Source organism: Drosophila virilis, chromosome 5 (genome assembly GCF_030788295.1).
Source record: "Drosophila virilis strain 15010-1051.87 chromosome 5, Dvir_AGI_RSII-ME, whole genome shotgun sequence".
NCBI lineage: Eukaryota > Metazoa > Arthropoda > Insecta > Diptera > Drosophilidae > Drosophila > Drosophila virilis.
In genome coordinates, this window is record NC_091547.1 from 9274275 (window position 1) to 9291674 (window position 17400).

The 17400-nt window shown below is 46.7% G+C and overlaps 4 protein-coding genes across 7 annotated transcripts; 2 read left to right on the top strand and 2 right to left on the bottom strand.

The window, feature by feature from the left end:
* The first annotated feature begins 1 nt into the window (after nt 1).
* Nucleotides 2-2267, top strand: LOC6625055 (methyltransferase-like protein 25B). 2 transcript variants are annotated; one of them, XM_002050553.4, is made up of 7 exons: nt 2-120; nt 191-280; nt 339-548; nt 602-1422; nt 1492-1628; nt 1695-1742; nt 1798-2267. In XM_002050553.4, the coding sequence occupies exons 2-7, from the start codon at nt 200-202 to the stop codon at nt 1875-1877; spliced, it is 1377 nt and encodes a 458-aa protein (XP_002050589.2). In that variant the 5' UTR covers nt 2-120; nt 191-199; the 3' UTR covers nt 1878-2267. The 2 variants fall into 2 exon arrangements, with proteins under 2 accessions (XP_002050589.2, XP_015029134.1); XM_015173648.3 differs by lacking the exons at nt 2-120; nt 191-280 and having other exon boundaries at nt 417-552.
* A 743-nt stretch (nt 2268-3010) lies between these two features.
* On the top strand, nt 3011-6074 carry cGlr1 (cGAS-like receptor 1). Of its 3 annotated transcripts, none has more exons than XM_015173650.3 (5): nt 3011-3242; nt 4047-4783; nt 4919-5129; nt 5198-5428; nt 5481-6074. In XM_015173650.3, exons 1-4 carry the CDS (start codon nt 3074-3076, stop codon nt 5413-5415), a joined length of 1335 nt encoding a protein of 444 aa, XP_015029136.2. In that variant the 5' UTR covers nt 3011-3073; the 3' UTR covers nt 5416-5428; nt 5481-6074. The 3 variants fall into 3 exon arrangements, with proteins under 3 accessions (XP_015029136.2, XP_070065993.1, XP_015029135.2); XM_070209892.1 differs by having other exon boundaries at nt 5505-6074; XM_015173649.3 differs by having other exon boundaries at nt 3012-3242; nt 5500-6074.
* Nucleotides 5430-9547, bottom strand: Gpo1 (glycerophosphate oxidase 1). Its single transcript, XM_002050551.4, has 8 exons — nt 9313-9547; nt 8444-8587; nt 8231-8387; nt 8064-8173; nt 7763-7875; nt 6844-7703; nt 6080-6783; nt 5430-5681 (listed from the first exon to the last, which is right to left on the bottom strand). The coding sequence occupies exons 2-8, from the start codon at nt 8543-8545 to the stop codon at nt 5547-5549; spliced, it is 2181 nt and encodes a 726-aa protein (XP_002050587.1). The 5' UTR covers nt 8546-8587; nt 9313-9547; the 3' UTR covers nt 5430-5546.
* Nucleotides 9548-11425: 1878 nt separating this feature from the next.
* On the bottom strand, nt 11426-17134 carry Rif1 (Rap1 interacting factor 1). Its single transcript, XM_002050550.4, has 4 exons — nt 16900-17134; nt 14266-16801; nt 13916-14199; nt 11426-13381 (listed from the first exon to the last, which is right to left on the bottom strand). Exons 1-4 carry the CDS (start codon nt 16993-16995, stop codon nt 12032-12034), a joined length of 4266 nt encoding a protein of 1421 aa, XP_002050586.1. The 5' UTR covers nt 16996-17134; the 3' UTR covers nt 11426-12031.
* Nucleotides 17135-17400: the final 266 nt, after the last annotated feature.

Genomic DNA, 17400 nt, shown 5'->3' on the forward strand with positions numbered 1-17400 from the left:
ACTACTTCTGATTTGATTTATCGACTTTAAATTATAAACAGTGTTGGGTAATGTAGATAAAACTCTGTTAAAACGATAACTAATGCGCGCCCCTGGTTGTTTACTGTTTGCGCAGAAAAAGTAACAATACAATATTTTTTTTAAATAATTTTGTGCGCGCCTAATCAGCTGTTAAATCCTACTGCTACAGCTGGCCAACATGCTTGATGTTAACAACAAACTTGCCGCCTGTTTAGATGTAGTTAAAAGATACGAGTGGTTATTGGATTCCTATGTGCTGGTAGATAGGCTTTTCGCTTCTTTCAAAACCATATAACAAGATCTCTTTTATTCGGCAGGACTTTTATGTGGATGACCATTGGAGCAAGCTTCCTTTAAGCTGGCGCAGACAATTGGAAGACTTGCCGGTAGAAAAGTTGAGCGAGCTGCTGCAATGCGAAAGCGTCGATTCTATTAAAACACGTGTGCTTTGGCCCTTGGAGCTGTTAGCGCTGCGCCAGGTGTTGCGCACTCTGTGCATCAGAAGGACGCAAAAGAACCAGCTTGATGTTGGTAAGCTAATAGACCTTGGTAAGACATATTAATGGCTGTTAATGCACAGGTTTCACTGCCGCCTTGCCCACTGCTGGAGCACCGCAAGCTGAAGCACATGTTTATGAAGTGTGTGAAGCCAAAAAAGTCGCATGAAATCAAAAGAATGGCCGCAATTTGTGCGCGCAGCTGCCAACAGACATCGGTTGACTTCGTGGTAGACTTTGGCGCCGGCGTAGGACACTTGGCCCGCATACTGGCCTATGGCTATGGCATCAATGTTTGCTGCCTTGAAATGCAGCCGGATTTGAACGAGCAAGCGGTGGCAATCGATGCCAAACTGGAGAGCACGGCTGCCAAGCACATGGAGGCCAGCGAAACGACCCATTTTAAGCGACCAGTGCATCTAACCCAGCGTCTCAGCAGCGACACCAAGCCTGTGCATTTTATCGAGAGCATACGGGAGGCTTTCCACTTGCCAGACACGGATTTCCAATTCGGCATCATTGGACTGCATCCGTGCGGTGATTTGGGCGCCACGCTAATGCGCATGTTCTTGAACTGTAAGCAAGCGAAATTCTTGAATTTTGTGGGCTGCTGTTACCAGAAAATGAGCACACGGCAAACCCAGCCCCGAAAGGAGCTGCACGGCTATCCGCTTAGCTCGCGGCTGCAAAACGATCCCAACTGTCAGCTTAGCTACGAGGCACGCGAGATCGCTTGCCACGCGATGGAACAGTACAGTGATCGCCTTCAAGCTGGACAATATGAATACCTCAAGATACACTCGCTACGCGCCGCAGCCGAGCGAATTATTGTCGAACAGTTGCCCGACTTAAGGCACTCGGCACTGCGCAATGTGAAACATGCGCCCGGCATGACTTTCAATGAGTAAGACCTGCGTAGAGATTCGAAAGAGTTTAATGTAATGCATTCATTTATTTTCCTTTTCAATTTGAGCTACTTTCAAAAGGCCATCGAAGGCACGCGCTTTGCCTCGCTGCAAGCAGCGAATCCTGAACAAATCGATGCAGATCTTTTGCACTGGCGTCGCATCGTATGCTTTTATACGGTGCGCTTAATGCTGGCGCCCCTGGGTGAGCATTTAAATGCAAATTGTTTATAAAATATACTTATATTTGCTGTTTATTGTATGTCTGAAGTGGAAAGCATTATACTGTACGATCGCGGAATGTTTCTGCTGGAGAATGGTATGTTATTTTGATTTTGCATTTTGTTTGTTTATGCTTTCTTTTCGCCCTCAAGGTTGTCAAGTAAACATTGAGGCCATATTTGACCCTCGCCTGTCGCCAAGAAATCACATTACCAGCGCCATAAAAAGCTGACGAGACGATTTTGTCCCAAGCTCAAAGGAAGCTATTGACCATAAGCTAAACAAAAACAATAAACGCTTATATTGAAATACGTACAGCTCTTGCCGAATGTCGATAAGGAAATGCTTATACATTTATTTTCTTCAACCACATACTGTAATCTTATTTTAAAAAAATGAATGGGTGTCGAGTGGCCCTGTACGGGACTTCCCAGTTGGGGTGTTTGATATGGCCTTTATGGTCGAGAATATTGTCTGTTTACTTAATGTACAAACTGCTGTGCCTGTGCCGTAGCCTGGCGAACGTGCCCAAAAATAGTTGCACTTCATCTGGCCTGGTTATGGTCATAACTGATGTTTGATGTATTTAATATGTATTCAATAAAGTTAAACGAACGGAAAAGGTCTAAAACCCTTAAACTTTGCATTGCAGGGAGTACATATATATGTTGGTGTCTGCCAGATCCGATCGGACCACGTATTTATTAACTGTATAAGTAACTATTTTGTTTATTAAAGATTGCAAAGTTGGCTTGACTATATTGGCAAAATATGTATCATATTGCTGCTACAAAAAAACTTTAAGCTCTATTTATTCAAGGGAATTCAATCTTCGGCGCGCTGAAACTGTGTTTTTATTTCAACTAATCTGATCACTGTTTTGAAATATGAACTGCACAATAAATCATCATACAAACAGAACTTAATTCCCGAAAATGTATTTCTTGACTCCACACATTTCTCCATAAACAAACAAAAATACAAACTCAAGTGCTACATTGTATAGACACGCGGGCAATACACAGAACTACGCCAACATTGACCTTTTCAAATATGACCTGCCCCCTGAAAGATCATCAAAGAAAGAACGATTATCAAAATGAGCAAACAGAAATGAAAAGTCCCGAAAATGTATTGCTTGTGTGCAGACATTTCCCGAAAAAAAAAATTAAGAGTAAGTCCCGCAGACATTTGCCCTAAAGCAAAAAAAAAATACATATAAACTTTATTAAATAAACGTAGCATAGAGAGAGAGAGAGAGAGAGAGAGTGAGAGACTAAGAGAGCGAACTTTCATTTCGCTTCGTTATCGCTGCAACTGAGACCCACTCTTAATTTTCTTCTTTACAGTTTGCAGTATGCCGTTTCAGTTTATTCTTGATGTTGGACACGTTAAGATCAGTTAACTGCAGTGCAAGTGCGAAAAAAAATGTCATTGCTAGAACAGATTCTACATGCAACCAATGCAGATTATATAAATATCAACGGTGATCGGCAAATATTTACAAATCATTATAATGTACTGCGAAATTCGATCTACAAAACGCTGCAGGAGGAACAGCCACTTGGCAAATGGTTGTGTGGCCACAAATTGGGTGGTAAGCGAAACCCAAGCAAAAAAAGGAACTGCAACGTGTAACTGTGTCTGTGGCGTCAACGTGGCATTTGCAGCTGGAAAGCCAACACAGATTTGGAATCGTTACACGCATGCATGCATAGCATATAGGGCATACCCTGTCTGTATATGTGCGTGTGTGTTGTTTAATGCGTGCCATCTGTGTGTGTGTGTGTGTGTGTGTGTGTGTGTGTCTGTGTGAGCATGTGCCGCCTCACTTAGGGGCGCGGCTCGCTGTGCTGGAAGTTCAAATTTCCGTTTGTGTAAACTAGTTTTATTTTCTGTCTCCCAGTTGAATTGGAAATTCAAATCGAATACCATTATTTGCATTTAGAAACAATTTGTGGCTCAATTTAATGTATGAAAAATGTTTCAAAAAGATATTTTAGTTCTATTAAAATCTATCATAAAGCTTGTTTTGGCATAAAATCTAATATTATTATCCAAGATTTGAACCTAACGAATTATTGGATTCCTTCATCATTTGACTAGACTTAACTGGAATATCATTGGCATTTGCCGGCAGGTCCGCGATATTCCAAAGATAAAGGTTTAGTTCCCAATTTGTAATCTGAAGAGTTGCACTTTATTGGGATCTTATCAAGATCTGCGTAACTGCTTCCAAGAAATCCATACATCATGAAGCTATAAAACTAGATGCGATAAGGGATTGTGTGAACCGAACACTTTATCAAGCTGACTATTCGCGTATATAATATAGGCTTTATTTGGGCTTTAGTAATGCGGTCTACACTCTATCCCCCTATATATATATACATAAATACAGGAAGTTATGCGGACAATTTGAAGATTACGAAACCGGACGAATTTGATTTGGTAATTCATTTGGTGTTTCCCGAGAATGACAGGATTATTGTGAAAAAGGATCCCAGGCGACCCGGCAATGTTACCTTGGACATGACCGAGGTGCTAAACGCTCTGGAGAAACAGGAGCACAACCAGCTCTCTTACACGTATTTGAAAAAATTAGTCACGAACAGGAATTTGCTGCTCGAGGACAAGATGCAGAACATGATACAGGGCGCCGTGACACGGGCTCTAAACAAAATGGGCAACAAAATCGAGGTCAACGGAAGGGTCACGCCAATTGTCTACAGGCGATGCGGCCCGGCACACACGATGTTTATCAACGACAGGGATATTAAATACTCGGTGGACTTTGTGCCAGCCATTAGGTTGATTGCCAGACAAAATATTTTGGAGCCAGAGCAGCTTAGGTTTTTTAAGGATATTCGGTATTGGGACGCGATACCGAAACCCTTGAAGCCATTTGAAGCGAACAACGTGTCCTTTCGCGCCTCCTACTACGATGCCGAAAATGTTATGATCAAGGGCAAGCAAAAGCTGAAGGAAACTATTAAATTTATGAAGAAGTTTCGCGATAGCAAACAAAATATGAACAATCTGAAGAGCTATTATATCAAGACCCTGTTTCTGTGGCAAATCAAGGCCAAATCCGACGCCTATTGGAGTACCAAGACGCTAAAGGATATATTGATAGACGTAAGTATGATAAGAAAGACGAATTAGTGCCTCGAGCAAGTATTTTTCAAATTTACAATCCTATTTCAAAAATATACTTGATTTCAATCAATTCTATAAACATCCTGGCGTCTAAAAGTCTGTCCGTTTTTTCAGATGTGCAGAGAATTGAAGACTTCCTTGGCAACGTCTGGCCGCAATGGTAAGCTGCTCTTTTTCTGGGATCCCAAACTGGACTTGTTTGCCGCATTCACACAACGTCAACGCGACGATATGTTCAACTGCGTCGTGGCACATATTTATACGCTCGAGCGCGCCGATGGCAACTTGACGGCGGATATTGACAGAAATGTCAGATCCTCGTTCAGTAAGATGGACTCAAAGAGTACTCCTGGATGGGCGTCCTTTAACTAACAAGTTATGCTTAAAACCTAGGCACACGCGCGGAACGCCTCAGCCAAGACGAGCAAAGGAATGGACGACAGACGGGGGCAGCTCCAAACCAGCAGTCAGCTCCAAAAAACCAGTCAGCTCCAAAGCAGCAGCCAGCTCCAAAAAACCAGACAGCTCCAAGGCAACAGCCAGCTCAAAGGCAACCGCCAGCTCCAAGTCAACAGTCTCCGGCAGAGTTCAGTAGCTGTTGCATTGCGTAACGTAGCTGTCGGTGTGAGTTTCAAGACTTTATTAACAGCAAAATGTAAAGAAGTTGTTTATATAGTTTGTATAATTCGTTGCAGCTTAGTCCTAGTAGATGAACGCGTGAAGTCCTCGTCCTTTAAGTCGCTTACAAGCCGCCGCCGGAGCGATCAACGCTGATCTTCTGCTTCAGGTTAGCCGCATCGTGCTTCTGCTCCTCCAGCTCGGCCATGCGAGCGAACCGGGAATAGGCCACATCGCCCGTCTTTATCGCGGACATCATCTGTGCAATTTGATTTTATATATTTGATATATATATGTGTATGTAACTTGACTCGGCTCGATGTGAAAGAAGTGTGTTTTGTATGCAATGTCCGTTTGTGTGTCCGTTTAAGAGAGAAATTGGGATACCTATATATATCCGTGTCAGACGTGTCGTCGTCCTTGAAGCTAGCATGTAAACTAATCATATCATCCCCTCTAAGATCAATTAATATAATTAAAAATAAATGTACACTGCCTATAGTCGCCAGCCCAAAAATCAGGACGACATCGACTCAGTCTATTAGACTGTAAACCGAGTATTAGGCAGTCGGTTATACCCGACTGCAATTTTAACTTTTGTAATGTGTCTTGTGTAATGTGAAATGAAATAAATTTTGATTTTGTGTAAATACGCACCTGTAGATATTCATCCAGCTCGACCTGGCCGTTCATGTTGGTGTCGATCTCCTTGAGAATGTCGTGCAATTGCTCGCCGGAGACATCGCCGTCGCCGAAGCTCTTGAGTCCGCGACGAATATCGTTGATGGATACGTAGCCCTTCTTGTCCTTGTCGATAAGCTGGAAGCGTTTGACATATGTCTGAATCTCCTCCTTGGACAATTTGATGGGTATTCTTTCCTTTGACTGGCGATTGATGGTGTGTCCCATTTCGTTAGCCAAAAATTCTGTGGCATGCTTGAGCTGGCGCTCCTTCTCCTCCTTGGACCACTGCAGCTCCTCGCCCATAATGTCCACGACGACGGGCAGCGCCTCTGAGGCGGCCTGCACATTGAGGAAAGCCAGACGCAGCCGGCGTGCAATCATGTCCACAGCGGTGCAGGCATATTCGCGCACGCCATAACGAATCTCGGCATCAATGTAGGGGAACTCGGGATGGATGCGATTGCCAATGATGGGCCAGCGTTTGCCGGTGAGCGATGCCATCTTGGACACGGCAAAGGCGCGATCACCATACGATTTGGCCAGATGCTGAGCCACCTCGCACTCCAGCCCGAAATCCTGCACCAGGCGTATGTACATGGTGGGTGTCCAGCCCTGGCCGCCCTCAATTTTCAGATACGATGTGACAGCCTCGGCGCGCTCCGGCTTCAGGTTGCAGGCTGGCAAAGATTAAGGCAGTTCAAGCTGATTTAACACCAGATATCTTAATGAATAGTTACCCTTGATGGCCGCATCCATGGTGTGCTCCGCCATGGCTCTGTACGTGGTCCACTTGCCGCCGGCAATGGTGATCAGATTCGAGGGGCTGACATGCACGATATGGTTGCGCGCCAGGGATTGTGTATCGTCCTTGTTGGGATCGGAGACGAGCGGGCGTATGCCACTCCAGGCTGACAGCACATCACCGCGACGCACCTCAACGTCGGCGTTGAGATAGTTTTTGATTTCGCTCAAGATGAACTGAATCTCATCCTCGGTCGGGGTGGGACTGTGCGTTATTTCGCAGGGCAGATCTGTTGTGCCGGCAATTGTTTGCCGTTGCCAGGGCAGGAAGAAGATGACGCGTCCATCAGATGTTGAGGGATCGAGCAAACCCATCTGATCGGGGCTATAGTAGCCGGGCAGCACAATGTGCACACCCGAACTGGGACAGCAGATGCTCTTCACCGTCGGATCGTCCATTTTGCGAATGGAGTCGGTGAAGGGGCCGGTGGCATTGATGATGCACTTGGCCTTGACCGTAAATTCCTTGCCAGAGATATGATCCTTGACCTTGGCGCCGCACAGCACCTTCTTGCCGGTGCCGTCGTCCTTCTTGAGCAGCTCCTTGACCTCCACATGATTGCAGACGGTAGCGCCATGACGAGCCGCCGTCAAAGCCACCGCCAGGCACATGCGTGCATCATCCTGCTGGCCATCATAGTAGACAATGGCGCCGCACAACTTATCCTTCTTCAACATGGGAAACAGCTCCAGTGCATCCTTCTTGGACAGCAAGTACGAGCTCTTCACATTGCGATCGCCAGCCACCAGATCGTACGCCTTGATGCCCACCCAGAAATACGGCACCTGCCACCACCTGAAATGCAAACAATATTTATAAATCCGCGTGGTCAGCAGTCGAGTCGAGCTATTTACGTGTAGACGGGCAGCATAATGGGCAGCGGATGCGTCAAATGTGGCGCCGATTCAAGCATTGTGGCGCGCTCCGCCAGCGCTTCCTTAACCATTCTATATTGCTCAAGATCTAGCTGTAGCGATAGATATACACAAAAACAAGCATTACTTCTAGCCTTAGTTATCTACGATCTAGGATCTAAGCTTTAATGAAACACAATACTCCTATTTACTGGACTCGCAGGGATTACCCGGCACCATTAGAGTTTCTGGCGGGGTAATACCTGCTTGCTGCAAGTATACAGAATCTGAGCATACTTACGCCTAGAATAGCCTTCTGCAGATAGCGCACGCCACCGTGGATTAGCTTGGTGGAGCGCGATGAGGTGCCGCTGGCAAAGTCATCCAGCTCGACGAGTGCCGTCTTTAGACCTGTGTCGAAGCGAACCCTTTAAATGCAGTTAATTGTAAAGGGTATTTTATACGAACCTCTTGTAATGGAGTCGAGGGCGCAGCCAGCGCCAGTGGCGCCGCCGCCAATGATGAGCACATCGAATTCCTCGCCGCTCATCAGGGATTTGATTTGTTCGCTGCGCATGGGCAGGGTGCGCTTGCGTTTGGGTGGGCGTTGCATGGCATTGTTGACCTGTGGAGCTAATTTGGTTAAGGACTGGCTAATGGCCAAAAGCGATTTGCACTTACCACATGCGGCGAGTTCCAGCGATCGATGGTCCATGAGGCAATTACGGAGCCCACACAGGCGCTGGCGGCGGTGACGCCGAATTTAAACATGCGCGACGACATCTTCTCTTAAGGCAACGAAACGCTCTCTTTATTGTTATTTAGCTAATTAAAAATTATTTTTAAAATTTAATTAAACGGCATATTAAGCACTTGTTTTTTTCTTTTTCTTCAGTTAATGTCTCTTTCTTTCGTCGCTCTCTTTTCATGTGGTGAGAGCGCGAAAGCAATGGGAGAGAGCACGCTACAAGCTTTTTGTTGCGAACTTTTTAGCGCTGCCGGCGCGCGCACCATTGGAACCGAGTGTGTGTGTGTGTGTGTTTCATTCCAACATTCCCACGTACACATGTACAATTGGCAACAAAAAAAAAAATTCCGTTCAGTGTGTTAAATCGATATGGGCGCGCTTAGTTCCATGACATGCCGCAGCAGTGCGTAGGTAGACTCAAACAAAGCTTTGCCCAGTGTTGAATAAACGCATAAAAATGTACCTACAATTTGAGCTGCGTCGTTTATGCGTTTCCAGGCGCGTACCAAATGTTTACCTTGAGTTGTTTCCAGCCAAACCGTTCGCGGCACGCAATAAATGCTGAATAAAATCTAACAGAGTCCGCAGCGGCAACAACGGCGGCGATATTTGAAGAAATTCAATGCGATTTGAATTTTTTTTTTTTTTTTTTTGTGGCGAGCGTAATAGCGAATGATTACATCAGAGTTTTTATTCACTTTTAGCACTCGCACTCGGCTCGGTCTGCTGCTGCTGCTGCTGCTAGTGCTGTTATTGCCCGCGCGACCGCATTGAGCTAGTTCAAATTGTGTATTAAGCTTACCGTTGTTGTTATTCCGATGCTGGAAATTCGTAATCGTCGCTGCTGGAAATTTGTGAACTGTTCTGTCTGCTGCTCTGCTGCCTGCTACCCCGTCCGTGTGCGTTGATAGTCGTCGTCGCTCTAAACGCAGACCGTTCGTTCACAGCTGGCTGGCTTTTTGGCTGGTTGGCTGTTTGGCTGCTTTTGCTGGGCTGTGCAGCAGCTGTTGCCGTTGCATGTGCAGCTTTTTTGGCTCAGAGAATTTGCAACTTGTCGAACTGCACCTCCCCCTTGCCGTTTCTCTAAGCAACAGCTGTTCTTACATCCGCTCTCGCGTCTATAACACACGTCTAATTGGCTAGCAAGCACTCGGCAAAAAGTTGAAACTCACGAACTATTCACACACTCGTTTATTCGTGAATGATGAGTTCACCTTGTGGCGGCGATACGGCGTCGTTTATATTATTTTTACCTATTAGTTTATTTTCATTTTGTAACTAACCGAGCGCTATTCTATATTCATATCTTTAGACACGCATATTTAAACAATGCTCTGCCCTGTCGCACTATGCACAGAGAGGGCATGCTAGGCTAATAGTTCAAAGTAAATAGCATGATTAATTTTCAACACGCGATGCGATCTTAAAGTACAAGGTTCAGTCATTTTCAAATGCATGCAGGTCTCTGATTCATATAAGCTCATATATAACTATTTTGAGTTATAGAGTATTTTATAGTCGCATCCCGGCCTATTCACTATATTCACCCCATGACTTTGTGATTATTCAATTTGTTTGCACATATGCCGGTCTGTAGATACTATGGGAGTACTTACTCGCATATCTAGGCTGATAAATGGCGGCACGAAGCGTCATAAGAGATAAAATTAATCCAAGCACTGCACAATCAAATTTTCGATTTAAAAAAAAAAATTGCTCTGGCCTGACAGTTGAATTTGAAGTTCAAATATGTTTATAAAGTCGAGTATTCATTTTGATTTCGCATATCGAAATGAATTGATTATGGAAGGGTCTAATTATTTACCTATATTATCCATATTCATTTTCCCATAGTATTCTTCTCTCTCTCTCTCTCTCTCTCTATTCCCATTATTCTAAATTTATTCCCTTAGTATTTTTCCCATTATTTTTTTCCCCATACCTAGTTATTTGTCCAGCCTCTGCACGAAACTATTTCCCTGCTGTGCAGTGTAACTGTGAATTGCCCATTGATAAGCGGAATTTCGTCAATTGCTTTACGCATTCCACTTGGTTTGCCGCGATTTATGAATGATTCATTAGCGACAGCTAACACAAATTAAATAACCGAAATTAGAAACGTCAGCTATAGCCCAAATCCAGTGCTAATTCAGGTCCGACGTCATCCGGAGAAGAAGTAGAGAAAGAAATAACAATTCGTAGACAGGGAGCAGACATTGGACGTGCATGATGACGTCCAGCAGCTTGGGTTAGGTCAGCAACAATTGTCTAGCCAGAAGAAAGGCAACAACAACAGGCTATTTATATACAGCCAGACCCAGACCCACAAAGTGCAGACCTACAAATAACCTTGCCAGTTTGTCAGGCGATTGTTTTGTTTTTGCTGTCTTTTCTTTTGGTATCTGCATTTGATATAAAACGTATCGTTTCTTCGTAGCGGGTTCTCAGCTCTTGGCCATTTCAGCCGGCAACTGTTCCGCGCCGCACGCTTACGCGGAAAGCTTTAAAGCTCGCCGTCACACGATGTCGGCAGACGCCGCCGACTGATAAAGCTCGCGGCGAGACGCAATGTCCGCACGTGAACATTATCAATGGAATTGTACACGGCAAATACACATGCCAACAAATATGAATACTTGCGGCTTTTAGTAGCTGCTCTACTAGCACTTAATATGCATACTAGTAATCTTATCTTTGCTGCGACAACGTAGCCAAATCCTCCACTGAAGGTTACTGGGTCAAAATGTCCACTTAAGAGCTTTCGCTGTGGATAAAGCTTATGGGGATTATTATTGAAGCAGTGTGACCAGAAGGGCTGGGCAAAAGGTTGTGAGAATCACATATAAGGGCAGTGTAAATGCTCTAGTCGAAAGTGACCGACTAGTAGGTACTCTGTAAATTAATTAATTAATTAATTTAATTGAGATATCAAGTTAGATAATTATAATTATAGTATTTTTTAGAGCGAGAAATTTAAAAATAGATCAGCTTGCTATATCCCTAAGCTCTTGAAACCCATTTTTATGTGGATAAGGATTATATACTTAATAAAAATGTAAAGTTCAAGTATAAATTTTCTACCTACAATGGATAGCTTACGGATCTCACAAATCTACCGACTCTCGTTTTCACTATAAAGATTAACGTATTGTACTATATTGTATCTTTCAGAAACCGATAAGATATCCTTCAAAATTACACTATGGACAGTTTTACGAGTATAAAAAACATTTTATATTTATTAAATGATCTTAAGAAGAATAATTCCCCAATTGCTATCTCCTGCAAATGTTTGAAATGATGTTAATGTTGTCATTGGGCTTTGGGTAAAAATAATTTGTATTCCATATATATATATATATATGTAATTGTAATCGGGGTAAGCCGTAAAAGCAGGTGCCATAAACGGCGTATAACTATAAAAAATGTAACTTAGGCTACGGCAGATATCAGGTCAAACGATTTCTTGATAATGGCCGTCAAAAATAGATATAAAATACTTTCAGGAAGTAATATTCGACTCACAAATTGGAGGATGAGTCGGCCGCTGTTTCGGCGACGTTGTCATTAATGCTACCGGCGCCGGCGCTGCCGCTGGCAAGGATGCAGTTGCTCCGATTGTCGCGCAGCTGCATCAACTGGCCAATGAGATCGAGCAGCTGGTCATCGCCGAGGTTGCAATGCTGCAACAGCTGCTGGAGCAGACTCAAGCGCTCCGACTCCAGGCGTATCATCGCTGGCACCTGGGCCAAGAGGCTGGCCCGGCAGGCGTTGTTGATCTTCGACTTGGCGCAAATGTACTCCAGCACGGAGTTGAGATTGAGGCGATCGCACACCACCGAGGACAGGTTCTCGCGCACTGCATGATCCAGGAAATCTTTCGAATGATTCTCGGACAGCGTCTCCAGCACCGTGGTCTTCAGTTTGTCGTTGGCCTTCATCTGAGTGGACAGGAGTTTGGCCAGATTGTGGGCGCCCTTCAGCGGCGAGCTGCGGGCTTTGGCAAAGAAACGCTCCAGCACAGAATCCAGCGAGCATTGCTCCACAACCAGATCCAATGCGGACTCTGCATCAAGTATGGCCAGGTCACGACTGGGCGTGCCAGCAGGCAGAGCCTCGGCTTCCGGCTGGTTCTTCTCATCGCTGCCGCCCGCTGTGGTCGTTGTTGTCTCATTCCATTTGAGCGTATCGAAAGCCTCGTCCTCCATTGCTTCATGGGACTTGTCCATTGACTTATCCACGGCCGCGCTCCTGGCGGTCTGTTCGTGCGCAAACTTCTCGATCTCGATGATGCTGTCCAGTCGGCCGCGTCGCTTCAGCGCCTGCCGCACCTCCGTGGTCTGGGCAAGTTTGTCCAGCAGCAGGCAGCGCTTCGGCTTGCCGCTCCGCGTCTCCTCCACATCGCGCAGATACTCCTTCGTTATGGACACGGGCGGATCATGGAAACTGACCCGTTTACGCTTCAGTGCCGGCGACTCAAAGTCATCGATGCTCTCGCAGCGCAGCTTTCGCTTCAATATTGACGCGGACGGACTCGCCGACGGCGATGGCAGCCGCTTTGAGAATATCAGCAGATCCTTGGTCTGCTGTATGGGCGTGGACGTGTGCTCCGCCGCGGCCAGCTCGTTCAGTTCACAGGTGGGCGTCGACACCAGCTCGGCGCGTTCCATTTGGCGAGCCGGCGTTCCCTGGCTGCGAGTAGCCACCGACGTCGACGCGGCCAGTGTATTATAGTTTGCTCCAGCATCCAGTTTCTTGTTCCGTATCATGTTAATCAACTGCGCGCCGCGTCCGGTCAAATGGGCCGACGGCTTGGGCCGCAGCGTCGGACTCGTCGAGTTGTTTGTCTGCTTGCGGTCCGGCGGAGAGCTCTGCCAAAATGGATTTACATATTTGAGATTAATTGAGTGTACTTAGACAAGGGCTTAGCTAAGTCGGAATTCCTTTTTATGCCTATTAAATTGCTTTCCTTGTCCTCCAGGCTATTAATAGGTTTCCATCCATTTCTCTACTATATGAAAGATCCATTTTTCACTCAAATTTGTGTCCATGGTGACTTTTGCTTTTAGTACTCATAGATCTATTGTATTCCTTCCTTCATCCATGGTCCTCCATGTTTATATTCATGGTACATAAATAAATTGTCCTTTCATTTAAGACATCTATGGTCGGATAACTTGACTTCACTTATTTAGTTTCTATTCCTTTTATTTAAATATTAATTATTCACTTAATAACCATCTTGTTAAAATTATTTGAGTTTCCTTCTTAGCTGTCCAATGCTTTCCTATTATTCCTTCAGTTCCTTCCATAGTTGGAATCTTTCTATTCCCCCTCACAAGTACCTTTTACTTTCACATAATATGCCAATATATCTACCCCGAGCTAGTTTCTTGTGGACTTACCAAATTGCAAAGTCGTGTGTTGTGCTTCTTGGGCGAGCTCTCTGTCATGGGCATGGGATCGCCCATGGGCTCTGACGGCATCTGTGTGCTGGCCACCGATTCGACAGCCGGTTCTGGCGAAACAATCAGCTGCGTATCCGGCACACTCGACGTTTTTTTGGCCGGCTCGTGCAGCACCTGTGCAGCAGGTGTCGGGGTTGCAAATTCAGCGAACAGATCCTCGCTCTGCATTGGGGTGAGTTTGGCAGTGTCCTTGACCTTCTGTGCGCTGGCTTTGCTGGCAGCTGTGGAAAAAAAATGAGACAAACATAAGAAAGACGATTCGCAGAGCCTGTTGATGGACTTCTTACCTGTTGTTGCTTGAGGGGTTGCTGTCTGCTTTCTGGGTGAACGCAGTCTGTCGGTTGCTGCTGGTGGCTGCTCGATTTGCTTGTCCTTTTGTGCAGCACGTTTGCGTGTCTGGCGCACAGATGTATCCCCGGCAGGAACGGGCGTTGGCTTGGCCTCTTCCTCAATTTGCGCGCGCGGTTTGCGGAATTGGTACTTCTCCGCGCTGCTCGACTCGGTGCCGACTACTTCCGATAGCCGGCGTCGGCGTGTGGGCGTGGAAACCCCAGCAGCTGGAGTCGTGGGCGGATCAGTTGGCGATTCTTCAATGATGGTCACGCCATCGCTGTCCTGGTCCTTATCTTGCTCCGTTTGCCTGTCGCCGCCGCTTAGGGCCAATTCGGTTTGCTTGCCTTTGGCGATGACTACCTTCTTGGGTGTCCAGGGTTTGATGGAGGACGAGTCCTGCGACTGGCTCATGTCATTGTACAGCGCTGGTATGTCGGACTTCTCCGCGAAACGCTCCTTCTGGCGATCGGTGAGCTTGTCCGGATTCAAGCTCCATACGGAGGGTATGATAACGAAGAGGTCGTCGCCCTTGAACAGATCCTTTAGCTGATTGGCCATGCTCTTCATGGACAGCTTGCGGAATTTCTCCTGAATGGCGCGCTTCCACTCGCTGAGAAAGCTGCCCTCGTACTTGCCCTTGTTCCAGCACTGAAGCGCCGCACTCAAAGTGGGCTTCAGTGCATCGAACACGACCATCAGCTCGTTCTGGCGCAGCTCCAGTATGAGATTGCGCAGCGTATTGAGACAGCCCTCCAGCAGCGACTGGGACAGTGCCGGACGCTCGAAGACAGCGTAAAGCAGCGCAAAGACATCTTTGTAGAGGGGCGAGTCCTTGCAGATGCCCAGCCTAAGCACCGCACTGACATATATGTCGAACATCTCCGCGAAATGTGGCTCCTCTTTGCTGCCATTCTTCAGCAGCTCGATCAGCGCCGTCTTTAGATCCGCAACGAACTTCTTGCGCTCGTTGGCATTGTGGCCCGCATTGATGAGCTGCCGCCATTGCTCACAGAAGGCGCCGTCGAAGGAGCTGTTGGCGCGTCGCCCGGCAAAGCTGGCGCTTGTCAGCAGCGGCCACAGAATCCAGCTATCCACGAACGCAGCATTGTGCGCCACGCGATATTCGAGCGCATGGTCACGCAAGTAGTCGAGCAGTGCTCCGGAGACCTGTCGCCATATCTGCAGCTTGAGCCCGAAGGTCTCGTAGTCCTCCTCGTCGTTATTTTGCATGAGCAGCTCCGCAAAGCTGCTGAGCTGACGGAATTCGCTGGTGCTGCGCGTCTTCAGCTGCTCCGCGGCATAGATGAGCGCGACACAGCGCTGCATAATTGCGGGCGGCACCTCGGCGCGCGCCTTCAGACACAACTTCAGACAAGCTTCCAGCACTTCGAGGGAGTCTACGCGTTGCGGCGGCATGGCTAGGCCAGCGCAGGCATTGAAAACGGAGCGCACAATGCTGCCGTCGCCGGGTAGCGTCTTCTCCAACTCCGCACAACAGGCGACCGTAAAGGGGGTCACGCGTAGCTGGAACATGGCCAGCGTCAGATTGCGCAGCAGCAAATTCAACAGCTCCTGCTCCGTCTCAGAGCTGTGCTCTGCCTGGCTGAGCAGCTGCATGCCGGCAACAGCCGCTGCCAGCATGGGACGCCAGTGCTGCTGCAGCAGCTCCGAGTTCATAAGCGGCGAGGGCTGGCGGAGCACCTCGAGGCGCATGTCACGCAGCAGGCGCTGCAGGGCGGCCGAGGCTGGTTCCATATTCCACAGGGCGACCAGGCAAGGCAGCGCCAGCTCCCTTGCCGTCTGATAGCTGTGCGCCAGGCCCGTTGCATTGCCACGTGCGCCGCCGCCAAACAAAAAGCTCAAAAAATACTCAACAGCATTGTCGAACGACTTGGGCAGCTCGACATCCAGGCAGCTGATTAAATACCACCAGACGCGCAGCTTAATGCCGCTTACGTGCGGCGAACGCGACTGGGATGTGCGCAGTGGAATGAGGAGCAGACGCAAACGTTTGCCCGCCGCCAGCTCATTATAGGCGGCAAAGATCTTGATAAGTACGCGCCAGCAAAGAAATGCCTCGGAGCGCACGCCATTGTCGGGATTGCGAAAGCCCAGCTCGACGACGGCAAGAAATTTGTTGATGTAGGTGCAGCCGCGCAGCATTTCGCTGTCCATAATCTGCACCAGCAGCGTCCAGATCTTGTGCCAATTGTTGTTTTTTGCATCGCGCATCTCCCCGATGAGCGTCGTGTAGTTGTTGACGAATTCGCTGCGTATCTGGGGCCAACATTTGGCAGCGTGTATGACAGACACATCGAGTGCAACCAGAGCCTCGGCCATCGCGGCCATGGCACAATTCTGTATATTGCGATCTGTGTCAAACATTAGCGGCAAAATGTCGCCCAGCCAGAACTCGACCAATTCCTCATTCGTAAAGGAAGTGGTTATCAGGCCCGAGGCCTTGCAGCTGCTGGCCAGCAAGTCAATCATCTAGATTATTCATTAGCAACAAATACAATGGTGGTTGTTGTTATAATTGCATAAAATGCACTGCACAGCACAGCGAAAAGTTCATGAAAATTACTTACATTGCAATAATGTTGACGTCGATTGTTTTTGAGCATTTCTTTTGTCGACAACTGCACCGTGTGGTACGCCTGACCCACTTCTGCATCGATGTCCATTGTGTCTTGTGCTTATTTTACACAATAAATAATATGGTTTTTAATTGATTCCACTACCCCAATTCACACAAACGATTTAATTACGCGGAAAATGTGTGAGCAGGCATTCATTTTCTACTAAAAGGGCGCGAAACTCTGCGCATAGGGATGATAATATAAGCAGTAAACAGGTATCGATAGTTACAGCGCGCAATATCGATATGAGGAATATCGCGTTTTGCAGCACTTACAATGTCTCACAGCACTGACAAATTGGAACGGTTGGCAATTCAAAATGGAAAAATTTACTTATTTAGCACAAATTTAAACCAACTTTTAACTGTATATTACGTGCCTAAGTTTATTAATATGAACTTAATGTATTGTAAAATTAAACATTTTGTACGAGTATTATATCGTATAATG

Bases quoted from the DNA above. Each gene is read 5' to 3' on its own strand.
- LOC6625055 (XM_002050553.4), top strand. From the start codon at position 200: ATGCTTGATGTTAACAACAAACTTGCCGCCTGTTTAGATGTAGTTAAA. The intron at 549-601 runs GTTGGTAAGCTA...GTTAATGCACAG, and splicing joins CGCAAAAGAACCAGCTTGAT to GTTTCACTGCCGCCTTGCCC. The intron at 1,743-1,797 runs GTATGTTATTTT...TTCGCCCTCAAG, and splicing joins AATGTTTCTGCTGGAGAATG to GTTGTCAAGTAAACATTGAG.
- cGlr1 (XM_015173650.3), top strand. From the start codon at position 3,074: ATGTCATTGCTAGAACAGATTCTACATGCAACCAATGCAGATTATATA. The intron at 3,243-4,046 runs GTAAGCGAAACC...ACATAAATACAG, and splicing joins GTGTGGCCACAAATTGGGTG to GAAGTTATGCGGACAATTTG. The intron at 4,784-4,918 runs GTAAGTATGATA...CCGTTTTTTCAG, and splicing joins TAAAGGATATATTGATAGAC to ATGTGCAGAGAATTGAAGAC.
- Gpo1 (XM_002050551.4), bottom strand. From the start codon at position 8,545: ATGTCGTCGCGCATGTTTAAATTCGGCGTCACCGCCGCCAGCGCCTGT. The intron at 7,876-8,063 runs GTAAGTATGCTC...CTATCGCTACAG, and splicing joins TGCAGAAGGCTATTCTAGGC to CTAGATCTTGAGCAATATAG. The intron at 5,682-6,079 runs GTGCGTATTTAC...CAAATTGCACAG, and splicing joins AGCTGGATGAATATCTACAG to ATGATGTCCGCGATAAAGAC.
- Rif1 (XM_002050550.4), bottom strand. From the start codon at position 16,995: ATGGACATCGATGCAGAAGTGGGTCAGGCGTACCACACGGTGCAGTTG. The intron at 14,200-14,265 runs GTAAGAAGTCCA...TTTTTTCCACAG, and splicing joins AACCCCTCAAGCAACAACAG to CTGCCAGCAAAGCCAGCGCA. The intron at 13,382-13,915 runs GTAAGTCCACAA...CCATTTTGGCAG, and splicing joins ACACACGACTTTGCAATTTG to AGCTCTCCGCCGGACCGCAA.